This window comes from Camelina sativa, chromosome 2 (genome assembly GCF_030686135.1).
Source record: "Camelina sativa cultivar CO46 ecotype springtype chromosome 2, ASM3068613v1".
NCBI lineage: Eukaryota > Viridiplantae > Streptophyta > Magnoliopsida > Brassicales > Brassicaceae > Camelina > Camelina sativa.
The window spans coordinates 24302026-24314529 of NC_141881.1; the positions used below are offsets into that span (position 1 = coordinate 24302026).

The following is a 12504-nucleotide window of genomic DNA, read 5'->3' on the forward strand; positions in this document are numbered from 1 at the left end:
ACCAGGTTTCTTAGCAGACATCCACGCCTTATCCTGCACTCCTCCAACCTTGTACTTCTTTCTCAAGACAAGAGCCCAGAGACTGGTCTGATCCCCCAGTAGACGCCAGCCCAATTTTGCCAAAAGCGCTTTATTCATAGTTTGTGAGGCACGAATCCCCAAGCCTCCCTTGCAGCGAGGGAAGCAAACTCTATCCCATGCAACTAAATGCTGCTTTCTCTGCTCTGGTGTACTACCCCACAAAAAGTTTCTCGAGGCTCTATCCAATCCATCAAGAATAGACTTAGGCAACATAATTGTGCTCATTGTGTGAACCGGTATTGACGAGAGAACTGCCTTAGTAAGAGTAAGTCTGCCCGCCATACTCAACAGCCTACCCTTCCACCCTGCTAACCGTGATGTAACTTTCTGAAGAACCTCTCCAAACGTATCTTTATTAATTCTCTTCTGCAAAACTGGCATTCCCAAGTACTTACCCACGTCCTTAGTTGCTTTGACCCCACTCTCATCACTGATCTGCTGCCCCAATTCTCTCGAGACATTTTCAGAGAAAAAAATTTTAGATTTCTCTAGGGACACCTTCTGTCCTGACGCAACACAAAATTTTTCCAAAATACGCCTAATCACACGGACTTGACTCACCGAAGCTTCAGCAAAAAGAATCAAATCATCAGCAAAACAGATATGGGATAGTTTAGGGCCTCCACGAGACAAAGCAATAGGCTTCCACTCGCCCAACACAATCGAACTATCAATCATATGACAAAGCCGTTCAAGGCACAACACAAAGAGATAGGGAGATAAAGGATCTCCCTGTCTCAGACCACGGCCCGGAGTAAACGCCTCTGTTTTCTCACCATTCCAGAGAATTGTCATTGATGGATCTCTCACACACTGGAGCACCCATTGAACCCAACAGTCATCAAAACCAGCCGCCTTCAATGTGTCTTCTAAGAAATCCCACCTGATTCTGTCATATGCTTTCTCCAAATCCAATTTCAAAAGCATCCAACCCTTACGCCCTTTCTTTCTACGCATCGAGTGAACCGCTTCTTGAACCAACACAATATTGTCAGTGCTCAACCTCCCCGGTATGAAGCTTGACTGTGCTGGACCAATAAGTTTCGAAATCACATTCTTTAGACGTAGCACCATTGTCTTCGTAATAATCTTGAACAAGACGTTGCAAAGACTAATGGGTCGGAACTGGTTGATTCTCTCCGGTTTTGGCACCTTTGGGATCAACACGACCAGGGCATCATTCGTGCTAGGTGGTAACTGACCTGTGACAAAGAAATCCAAAGCAAATCTCACCACAGATTCCCCAACCTCTCCCCAACAACTCTGATAAAATATGGGCTGGTAGCCATCAGGCCCTGGGGCCTTGTAACCTCCCATAGTGCGAGTAGCGGCTGCCACTTCAGACGCAGTGAACGGTCTATTAAGGCTTTCCTTCTCCACTCCAGTGAGGCCAACAAAACCATCCCGTGGAACCCCTACAACCACAGCAGGGATATCATCCGTAGAATACAACCGCTTAAAATATGTCACAGCAATATCCTCAAGCTCTGAAGCATCCGAAGTCCAAACATTCTCCTCATTCTTCAACATATCTATATGATTCCTCCTACGTCGTATAATGGTAGAGGTGTGGAAGTAAGTAGTATTTCTATCTCCATGCACAATCCACTTGTCCCTAGATTTCTGAAACCAAATCATCTCCTCCTGTTCCAGAATCTCCTCAAACTCTTTCAACAAATCCTCCTCCTCACGCAACATATCATCTGTCTGTGTGACCTCCAAACTGTCCTGGACCGCTTTGATTTTGTTCAGCAGCAACTCCTTCTTTTTCTGAACATCTCCAAAGACATCTCGATTCCATCTCTTCAGTTTCACTTGTAAAACCTTCAAAGCATCTGGTGTTTTCAGCTGCCCATCCCACGATGCTACCAACAGGTCTTTGAAACTAGGGTGTTTAAGCCATGCTGCCTCAAACCGAAATGGCCTCCTACTTGAATCCCTCACCACTTCTGGGCATAACTGGAGGTATAATGGAGCATGGTCCGATGCTAAGAACGGTAAGTGTGTCACACTTGCATCCTGCCACTTTAATCTTGAGTGAGCACAACACAAGATTCTATCCAATCGCTTTGCAACAAAGTGGTTTTCGGTCCGCCCTCTCCTCCAGGTATATTTGTTACCGCGAAAACCCATGTCTATCAATGAAAGACTATGAATCCAATCCCCAAAGGCCAACGAATCGGGAGATAATCTCCCATTCCCTCCCGACCTTTCATCCAAACGGACAATGGTGTTAAAGTCACCACCAACCACTAGAGGACCGTCTAAAGTCACCACCAATATTATTGTTTTAAGAAATGGATATTGAAGTTGAGATATTATTTTCTTAACTAAATATTTAAATCTTTTAATTTAAAATGAAATGAGAAATTGATTTTGTAGATATATTATTGTTTTTTTAATAGATATGTTTGGCAATATGATATATGATATATATGATTTTTGTTTTTTTGTTAACCCTTAAAGTGTACTCCCCAATTAATAGTATAATAAATCATTGTAGTGGAACTTATTGTTATCCCCTATAATTTTGATATACATTTTTACTATATTTTTATACACTATTTAGCACACAAACTCTGTGGAGATCAAAATCCATATTGTCGGAGAGACGAAATAGACTAAATAGTTATATAAACAGTGGTGGAAAGTAAATAAAACCAAAGGGGAATAATATACTCACTTTGAGCGACCATGTGAATCATATGAACAATGGATAGTAACGTAGAAGAGTTCATAATAGCAAGCAAAAACCCAAAAGAAAAGAAGATATTAAGTTAAATAATTAGGAGGAGTAACTCTAGATTGAGACACTGTTAGGGATCCCTTTCCCAGTAAGCCCACCTTCTCTTGTGTAATCTGTAGTATTCGGGTATAACAGAGTATGCGGTATGTTAACCGGTCCGGTCCTGTTCTTGAATCTCTTGTCATTGTTTCTCCTTATGATATTGTTCTCTATCAGCTCTAGTTCTTTCCCAAACCGTTTAAACGCCTCTAAAGCCTCATCATCAGCCGTCCAATTTGGTGATTCCCTCTGTTGAGTGCATAGACAAGGTCTCTATGATGGAGATCCCAAGAAGAGTCTGTAACTGCGGCGTGATCGTCTTCAAGAATGCTACGTCAATGTCTTCTGCCAGCTCAGCATAATCAACGGTACCTGGCTCGGGCATAAACCGGTGGCTGACCGTAGGACGGTTAGGGAGAAACCCAGCGTAAGGGTACTGTCCGAAATTGACTGCTGCGCGAAGAGCAGAAGCGATCTAAATGATGATTGTGCAGGATTCGATAAGGTCGGGATTTTATTTTTTTTGTTTATATTTTGTGTTATTTAATTTTCTTTTTTTGGTTTGTTGTGTTGTTTTTATAAAATGTTGATTTTTAGTTTTTGGTGTTTTGTTGTTTACGTTGCAATTTTGGTCAATGCAACAATCTCATCCATTGTAGTGCACCTTACCCAAAAAGTTAAAAAGTTCTATTCAATGCAATCAGTCATTTATATTCTACACTTCTATTTGAAATGTTATAGTTGGTATGTTAAGTTGTTAACCATGTTGTATAGTGTGATTAACTTTCCTCTGTAATTACGTCACAGGTGATAAGTGTAAAGGTGAGAGAATCAAAAGCAACACATGCAATAAATTTCTAGCTCAAGTCCAATGTTATTATTGTCATACAAGTCCCCTGTTTAATAAATCTCACTAACGCTCAGTTTGAAAAACTAAAAACAAACATTGCAACAAACCAAAAGAGAAGAAAAAGAAAATGCAAAGTGCTTGGAATGTTTTCAAGGGCTCAGGTGCTCATTGCCTCTATTTCGGATTCACTTAGCTTCCCTGTCATTTGAAAATAAAATAGCAAATACAATGTTGACTTTAGTGTATGAGAAGACATTGCAAAAAACTATCCACCTACTCAAGGCTAAATTGGATATAGATAAGAGGTGTATAAGACTAAGAGAGAGAACATGTTGGTAGGATCGATTTCAAGGGCCTTCTTGACATCAAACTCAGCCAAGTCTAAATCAGCCAACTCCATGTATGCTTGCGCTCTCCTGTAAAACTCACATATCAACGGGCAGTTCATATTATTATATACCTTCTTGTATCTCTTGGACGCCAGAGCATATTTGCCTGCTTTAAACTTGGAGTTTTCTTCTTCCTTCTTAGTATCACCTTCTATCTTTTCTTCAGTGTTCATGTCCCACGATTCCCTTTCCTACAAACCCAATAACAACCAAGTGTTGGACTCTTATACTTCCTTACTGGCTGAATTGTAAACAACATAAGCATCTAAAAGTACACTAACCTTGTCGTAAGTCACAAGATCAAGCTCAAAGTACACAGTTGAGATTGGCAGTGCCACAGCCAATTCCTGTTTTGACTCATTAGAACCAAAGGCATACTCAAGTTCTACTGTCACCAATGACACTTCACCCTTTTTCATCTTCATGACAGCTCTATCAAGTCCATCGACCACTTGCTCTGTTTAGGCATCCAGCAAATGAGTTACAATGACTAAGTAAACCAGGGAATTACAGCGCATCCAAGTGGACATTTTTAAGAATGTTTGGAAGAGTGTAATTACCTTCATCTGGTTTGAACTCAAACAGTTCCTCATTCTCACCATGACCTTTCTTCAGGAATACAGTTTCATCTTGAAGCTTTCCAATCAACTTCACTACAAGAAAGAAACAAATAAAAGCCTTGTAAGAAACCATTATGCATGGTTAAAACATCAGTGTGATAAAATCTGAAATGCAAACCTTTCACAACAGCCCCATCGTTAGGACGCTCATATCCTTCCCATTCCTTTAAGATTTTCTTCGAATCAACCCACCACCCGTTGGTGAAGGCGGCCAGGTTTGAGCTCTGCAAAAGAAACGTAAGGAGTTCCCATGGTCGTCGCAATGTTTTTTTAGTCAGATATGGAAGTAGAGAATTGCGTTAGTGAGATGGTAACTTATATAGGGATGTCTGAATTTATACAATAAGAATATATAGTAGTGGGGAAATAATTAAATAAGAGGGAATTGAAACAAAATCATACCGTTCAGAATCTACGCCGTTACAATTACGATTGGAATCATTGAGAACTCTTACAAAGATGAAGATGGAGAAGTGTAGGGATTGGAATAGCACTTAATGCATCAGAAGGTGAGATGAAAATACCATGAAAATGAAGATGAAACGGTAGAGAAGAGGAGAGGGAATCAAGCCATCATATGATACGACGGAGAAGTCTAGACTTCGTCAATGATTTTATTAGGATAGAAGAACATAAACTATCTTTAACTTTTCTAGAGTCTGTTGGGCTGATAATATGTTTTTTTTTTGTAATGTTATGGACTTTTTATTTTAAAATATAATAACAAAATACATACTATCAAAATATAAGGGTTCGGGTACTCTCAAATTTCTGAAGCCCATTAGTATATGATTAAAAATTGCTTAGTGGGTAAGTGGTTAAGAATAGCCCCTAAATATTAAATAAAGAGCTGCTGAGGTGGCAGCACCAGGAGTGAGAAAAGTGAACTTTATATATATATAGATTATGATATATCTTAAATTTAGAAATCTATTTTTGAAATGTATTTTTTTATCAATATGAATTTTGTTTTAAAAATGTTTAATACTTTTTTATATATATGGTTATTAATGTTTTGGACGCAAAATAAAATAAACAAAACATATCGAATTTTTTTTTGATTGAAGTAATTAATTCCCTCAAAGTTTTGTTGTTTTTGATTTTTTTGTTTTGTGATAAATTGTTAGGTTCTTAGAGCATCTCCAACCCACTTTATTTTAAAGTCAATACTCTGTTATAGAGTAACATTTGCTCTTACTCTATTATATATATTACTCTAAATAGAGTAAATGATAGGATTACTCTATATACAACTTTAATAAATAGAATATATATTGGAGATAGTCTTAGCACACATGAGGTTTGTGTCGAGACCATATATCAGGACATTCGAAACGAAAATTGAGTATTGAAATTAGTCTACAAATATTACCAGATAAATCTCATCCTTCCCTGCATCTTTTCCAAAGCTGTAATATATGGATGCGATCAAAAATTATATGATGATTCGCTAGGTCTCAATAATCAGAAAATTATTATCGAAACTTAGTAACCATTAAAGTAAATAAATAAAAATTATGTTTTAGTCTCAGTCGTCAAGAAAAATAATTGATAAATATTTATCTTTTTGCGACTGGTTTTACAACTTTATATATTCTTTAACTCAGTCTTAATATTTGATTTTCTTTTTGGCTCCACAATATGTTGCTATGGTTCCACAATATCAACAATAGATACATTCCAATTATTTTCTGACATACCTACATTTCTAATTTATTTTAACTTACATCTAAATATTTTTTATAATTAACTATATTTAAAATTATAATATATATATATATATATGTTGACTTTTCCATCAGATTTTGATGATTTTAAATAATATATGTGAGAAAGAAAAAAATCAGACCGAATCAAATTCATCCAATCAATAAACTAACTTCTAAAACCTGAATTTTGTACTGTACTAATGAGATTATGAATCTAGACACTATGTTTTAGAAGGTAACAGAAGACTCACCAATGATTATTTTGAATAATTAATAAGTGTACTCACGATTTATCATATGATCCATTGTTTATTCTCTAATCTTGTAATCTTGTAAGTAATAAGTGTAATCACCTTTTGTGGTGATCACCCTTAATATAAAAAAAATTAGAATACTGCATATTAAAATATGGCTCATGTCATAAAAATTTATGAAATATCTTATACTATATCTCACATTAAATTTTGAATAAAATTCATAAAAAGAAAAGTGTGTCAAATTTAATGTTTTTTAGATTCGATATATTATCTCTATTTTCTAATCATTTTAAAATAAATAGTATAATTACCATAAATTTATTTTGTGAAACTATTTCTGTTATTTCATGGGGTGATTAAGCAATTATGTTATTTTTATTTTCTTTTAGTACATACGTTTTAAAGACAGTCAAACCGTAACTTATAGAATATTAAATATAATTTAATTTTATCTTAGTATTGTCTTTAATACAATATATATGATTACAATGTGAGATTATATGATTACAATGTGAGATTATTGAATACAATGTGAGTTTTAAAATATATTAGTACATATTATATATTTTTAAATTAGTCTATCATAAATTAACTTGGTTTCAATTTTTTACTTTAAAAGTATGAAAACATTTTTTTTGTTTTAATTGGTTTGATCAGTAGTTTTATTTTTAGGTTATATCGTATATGCTTTCATTATGAAATATATTATATGTTAAAACTAAAAGTTGGAAGAAATATATTTTTGTAACAATGTGAATTTTTTTTTTAAAGCAAACTATACACTATAAAAATATAAATAAAATAAAGTATATAAAAAAAATGTTTAATTTAAGATTAGTAAGAAAGACATCTGTCACAAATATAGAGCGCCAAGTGTTGCATTGGCAGGCAAAGTTAAAAAAAACCTTCTCATATTATAGAAGATATAGATCTTATTATTGTTAAAACACACAGTAAAGCAAAATGTCAAAGGAGGAATGATTGGGTTTAATGGATTGATTTTTGATGTGCCGACGCTTTTGTTTCCGGTTGAGATTGACCCAAGTAAATATTGGCTATATCAAATCAGTCTATAGTGTTTGGAAAGGACGCTTAAAGTCGTTGAGGTGAAGGATTTTGGTGGTGGCTGGTTGCCTGGTTCGAGTTGCATGTACTGCAATATTTGATTCAGTATGGTCGTTTTATGAAACGGCTTAATCTGAATTTGGACGAAGCTCAAAGGAACAATGCACTTGTTGGAGCTTATACGGTTCAGCAAATCAAGAAAGCTTCCAGCCGCTTACAGATTGTTATTATACAAAACAACGTTTGAAAAGCCTCTTTTTTTTTTTGTCAACCTCACATTAAATAATTAAAATAAAACCAATTGGTTGGTTGCCCAAACTGGAGGAAAAGTGTTTACAAAAGACGACTCAGAAACTAAATCTCTAGAAGAACGAGCTAAGCAATCAGCTTTCACATTGGACGTCCATGGGATATTGATAAGGGTGAAAAGCACTAAGCACCTGAAACTCCTCCAGAAGCGTTGAGAAGGCCGGTCACTCCTCCGGAACTTGCACCATTGCTAACAACTCTGTAGAATCCGTCTCGAAACGCCGGCAATCAATCCCTCTGGATCGGATACACTCCATCGCCCATAACAATGCTTCTAACTCTGAATGAAGTGGGGATGTACTGCGACGCTGACATTTGGCACCCATTACCAAAGTCTGATTCTCACCATCACCACACCACCAGCCTAACCCTGAATGAGGCTCTGAGGCTTTCCACGAGCCATCCACCTGACAATGAATTAACGACTCTAGCGTGATCAGCGAATCCGTCGAAACGGGATCAACCCTTGTGGTTAATTGTGATTCCTTCCACCACAATTGGTCACGTAAGGCCTGATTAATAATATCTATTGGCTCTGATTGTAGTCCTTGAAAAACTTTGTTATTCCTATCTTTCCATAAAAACCAGACCAACCATGGGATCGAGCTATGAGTAGTGCCCAAAGCCATATGAGCTAAACCTTTACCATATATATAATCTAAATTCTATAGTTTGAAAAGCCTCTTTTTGAGTCGGCTTTGGAATGTTTAAAAACTCTCTGGTCAAATTTTTTTATCAAACAAAAAAATTCTTGTGATTTTCGAGTATATTTGGTTAGGAAATACTGAACAGGGTTGCCGAAACTTTAACTGAAAAAAATTGTTTGTTTAATGCAGACTGTGTGTGTATGTTTTTTTTTTTTTTTGCTTAGTTCGTTTTAAAATTATATTTTGATTTAGTATCCATCATCTTAAATCCAACTACAGTAAAATCCAAAGAAAAAAATTGTGATTTTGGGTTTTTGGTTTTTGGTTCTCGTGCAAGGTGTCTATAGTTGATGGGAAAAAGATTTTAGCAGGGTTGTATATCCAAACCCTTCGAAGTTCTTCAACGAATGAATCATCAAAATAATCAAAAAAAAAATAACAATCAATCACGGATTTGGTCTATATATCCTTATCCGACTTTGACGACGCAAGAGTTGTCAAAGTCAAGATAATTGAACACATTATTTAAATGCAAACAAATTAGAATGAAAAATATAATACAGTAAATGTTAATCTTTTTGTTTTATACTTTTTTTAACGTATAATCCGGTTTTGTTTTCATAATTTTGTACGGATTAACAGAATATAACCATGAAGTAAATATAGGATAGTAGAAATATGTAAGGAAGTAAGTAACATGAAGAGAATCCAATGCAATGGAGTACTAGACCCACAAACCAAACACATGCATGGCGAATTGGCGATTGAAGACTGTACCTAATAATAATACCAAAAACTTAGAGACTCATAAGTGACACACAACTAAGTCGTCGATGACTATAAGCTTTAAGTCTCTCACTAGACTGTCCACAGACTTCTTTCATCTTCTTTGTCTTTTAGCCTTTCTAAGTTATCCACAGATAACTAAACTTTTTAATCAAAAAAAGAAAGAAATTGTGAATTTCGAGAATTTTTTTATGAGAGGTTAAAACTGGGTATCAATTTGTTATTTTGTTTGGTTAGGAAACAGAGTTGCGGAAACTTTAACTGAAAAATTCAGTTTGTTTGTTTAATGCAGGCTGTTTTTTTTTAATATTATTTATTGGCTTAGTTCGTTTTAAAATTGTATGTTTATTAAGTATCGAGAAAATTTCCAAAACACCAACTATTTAATATTTATCAGAAAAAAACATGAACTTTTTTCGTTGGCAGAAAAATATGCATACTATTTTTTAGTTGATAAAAAAATACACGAACTAATATTTTTTCCAGTTTCTCCTCATCTCCGTTATGACCGTTAACGGTATTGTGACGGCGTTACTATTTTTGAAAAAAAATTCCAGAAAAAAACATAAACTATTTATTTTTTGCCAGAAAAATACATGAACTTTTTTTTTTCTTTGCCTGAAAAATACATAATTTTCATTTCTTATTTTTCCATTAACAATGTTAGAGATCATAACTCATAACTTTCTCTGCTCTGTTGAACTTCATTCAAGTTTTCACTACTATTTAGGATAACTAAATTGAAGAACAAAAATACATAATTAGATTAACCGATTTCCAAATGTCTCAATTAGTGTTGTTTTTAGACTTATACTGACTTTACAAATTTTGATACTTCATTAACACTTCTCTAAAATTTTATCAGATCACCACCTTCGTAGACCTTTGCATACATTTCAAAAAATATTCATCTCTTTAGTTTAGTACCTTTTATGATGCTTATAGCCAGTGTAAATCATCAAATGGGCTGGTGTACGCAAACTTGATCGAGATCATAGATTACAGCCATTTTGTGGGACATCAACTCTTGTAACCTAACCTAATTAGATTAACCAGATTCATCATTTATTTATGCAAAAATACACAATTAGGTTAATCTAATTGTGTATTTTTGTTATTGAATTTAGTTATCATAAATACTAGTGAAAACTTGTATGAAAAACTTGTATGAAGTTCAAGTGAATAGAGAAAGTTATGAGTTATGATCTCTAATATTGTTAGTGAAAAAATAAGAAATGAAAAATTATGTCTTTTTCAGGCAAAAAAAAAGTTCATGTATTTTTCTGGCAAAAAATAAATAGTTTGTGTTTTTTTCTAGTATGTTTTTCAAAAATAGTAACGCTATCACAATAATGTTAACGGCCGTAACGGAGACGAGGAGAAACTGGAAAAAAATAATAGTTCGTGTATTTTTTATCAACTAAAAAATAGTTTGCATATTTTTCTGGCAACAAAAAAAATTTATGTTTTTTTTTTTTTTTTTTTTTTTTTTATGTTTGTGAAGTGACCTTGGTGCAGTGGCCAAAGGTAAGTCCTTAATGCACAAGGCACCATCACACCCGGGATCGAGTCCCGGCTCCTACGAATGTAGGAATTTGGCTAATGGGCCGGCCAGTTGTGGCCCATAATGCAGAAATGTTGAAAAAAAAAAAAAAAAAAAATTATGTTTTTTTCTGGCAAATATTAAATAGTTGGTGTTTTTTTTAGGAATTTTCCCATTAAATATCAATCATCTTAAATTATTTCAACTGCAGCAAAAAATACAATAAGACACAGATTGTGGTTTTTGGTTCGAAATAACCAAAAATAACAATCAATCACGATTCACGGACTTTAAATATTTTTACTATGAACTAGCGTATACGCCAATACTAAAACCGCCCCAATAAACTAACTAACAGAATATTACCATGAAATAGATATAGGATAGTAGAAATATGTAAGGAAGTAAGTAACATGAAGAGAATCCAATGCAATGGAGTACTAGACCCACAAACCAAACACATGCATGGCTAATTTGGCGATTGAAGACTTTTTATCGAATAATAATACCAAAACTTCGAGACTCATAAGTGACACAAGTAAGTCGTCGATGACTATAAGCTTTTAAGTCTCTCGCTAGACAGTCCAGAGATTTCTTCATCTTCTTTGTCTTTTAGCCTTTCTATATTATCCCCACCATATCCTTAGATTTCTTTAATTGTCACCTTTCTAGCCTATATAAACGCATAAGCATGAGCGACACTAATAAGCAAAATAAGAGGTAATACTAAGAATTTAAGATGACATCTTCTATGGTCTCTTCAATGGTTTTCTGTCTCCTTCTTCTTCTTGTGTTTCCGCATATGGATAAAGCCCTTGGCGCACAAGAGGAAGCCAAGAAACAAAGTGAGTCTTTTGGTCTTTTAGATGTTCCGATCGAGGTCATTAATTAGTATCATTATATTTTACGTTAGTTAGTTAGGTTTTTATTATTTTTGTAGTTGTGTTTGATCCTGATTTGGTTTGAGTTTTGGAACTAATCCGTATATAAATAAACAAATGAGCACTAAAATGAACAAACATTGACACATGTAATGTAATATATAATGTAATGCTTTTTGGGTGGTGCAGGTGCAGAAAAGATTTACCATCCTAGTGGTGGCCGTGGGGGGAGTATCGTCCGCGGTATATGTCAGAGATTCCCCAAGGCTTGTCTTCCTCGTCTCCCACATTTCCGTTCTCCTCCTCCGCCCCACAGGACTTTCAAAGGCACACAAGGACCTGGTCATTGACCTCACTCTAGCTTTGAATGCGTGTGTGTGTGTGTGCATGTTTAATATCTTAAATTGTGGTTTAATTTGGTTTGTGGTTTCTGTCCGTGTTTTATCTATGCATGTGTTTGTCATATTTTACAGCTTTTCCGAACCGCTCCGTCGTTGCTATAATAAATAAAACTTGTGTTTCCTTTCGTATTCAAGACCGCCTCTTTACTTACGTTGGATCGTTCAAACATTTTCTCAACAC

General features: G+C 34.9%; 2 protein-coding genes, 1 long non-coding RNA gene and 1 pseudogene across 5 annotated transcripts; 1 reads left to right on the forward strand and 3 right to left on the reverse strand.

Annotated features, from left to right (window-relative positions):
* Positions 1-2775: 2775 nt before the first annotated feature.
* Positions 2776-3380, reverse strand: LOC109127027 (linoleate 9S-lipoxygenase 5 pseudogene; annotated as a pseudogene).
* A 321-nt stretch (positions 3381-3701) lies between these two features.
* LOC147949152 (peptidyl-prolyl cis-trans isomerase FKBP62-like) lies at positions 3702-5346 on the reverse strand. 3 transcript variants are annotated; one of them, XM_087470930.1, is made up of 6 exons: positions 5128-5346; positions 4844-4949; positions 4666-4758; positions 4387-4562; positions 4177-4296; positions 3702-3914 (listed from the first exon to the last, which is right to left on the reverse strand). In XM_087470930.1, the coding sequence occupies exons 4-6, from the start codon at positions 4528-4530 to the stop codon at positions 3906-3908; spliced, it is 273 nt and encodes a 90-aa protein (XP_087327056.1). In that variant the 5' UTR covers positions 4531-4562; positions 4666-4758; positions 4844-4949; positions 5128-5346; the 3' UTR covers positions 3702-3905. The 3 variants fall into 3 exon arrangements, with proteins under 3 accessions (XP_087327056.1, XP_087327053.1, XP_087327051.1); XM_087470927.1 differs by lacking the exon at positions 3702-3914 and having other exon boundaries at positions 3931-4296; positions 4666-4753; positions 5128-5268; XM_087470925.1 differs by lacking the exon at positions 3702-3914 and having other exon boundaries at positions 3931-4296; positions 5128-5268.
* LOC104755174 (uncharacterized) lies at positions 4613-8694 on the reverse strand. Its single transcript, XM_010477520.3, has 3 exons — positions 8245-8694; positions 4844-4949; positions 4613-4758 (listed from the first exon to the last, which is right to left on the reverse strand). Exons 1-3 carry the CDS (start codon positions 8692-8694, stop codon positions 4613-4615), a joined length of 702 nt encoding a protein of 233 aa, XP_010475822.2.
* A 3053-nt stretch (positions 8695-11747) lies between these two features.
* Positions 11748-12452, forward strand: LOC147949153 (uncharacterized). Its single transcript, XR_015570434.1, has 2 exons — positions 11748-11886; positions 12112-12452. It is a non-coding gene; the product is annotated as an uncharacterized LOC147949153 (long non-coding RNA).
* Positions 12453-12504: the final 52 nt, after the last annotated feature.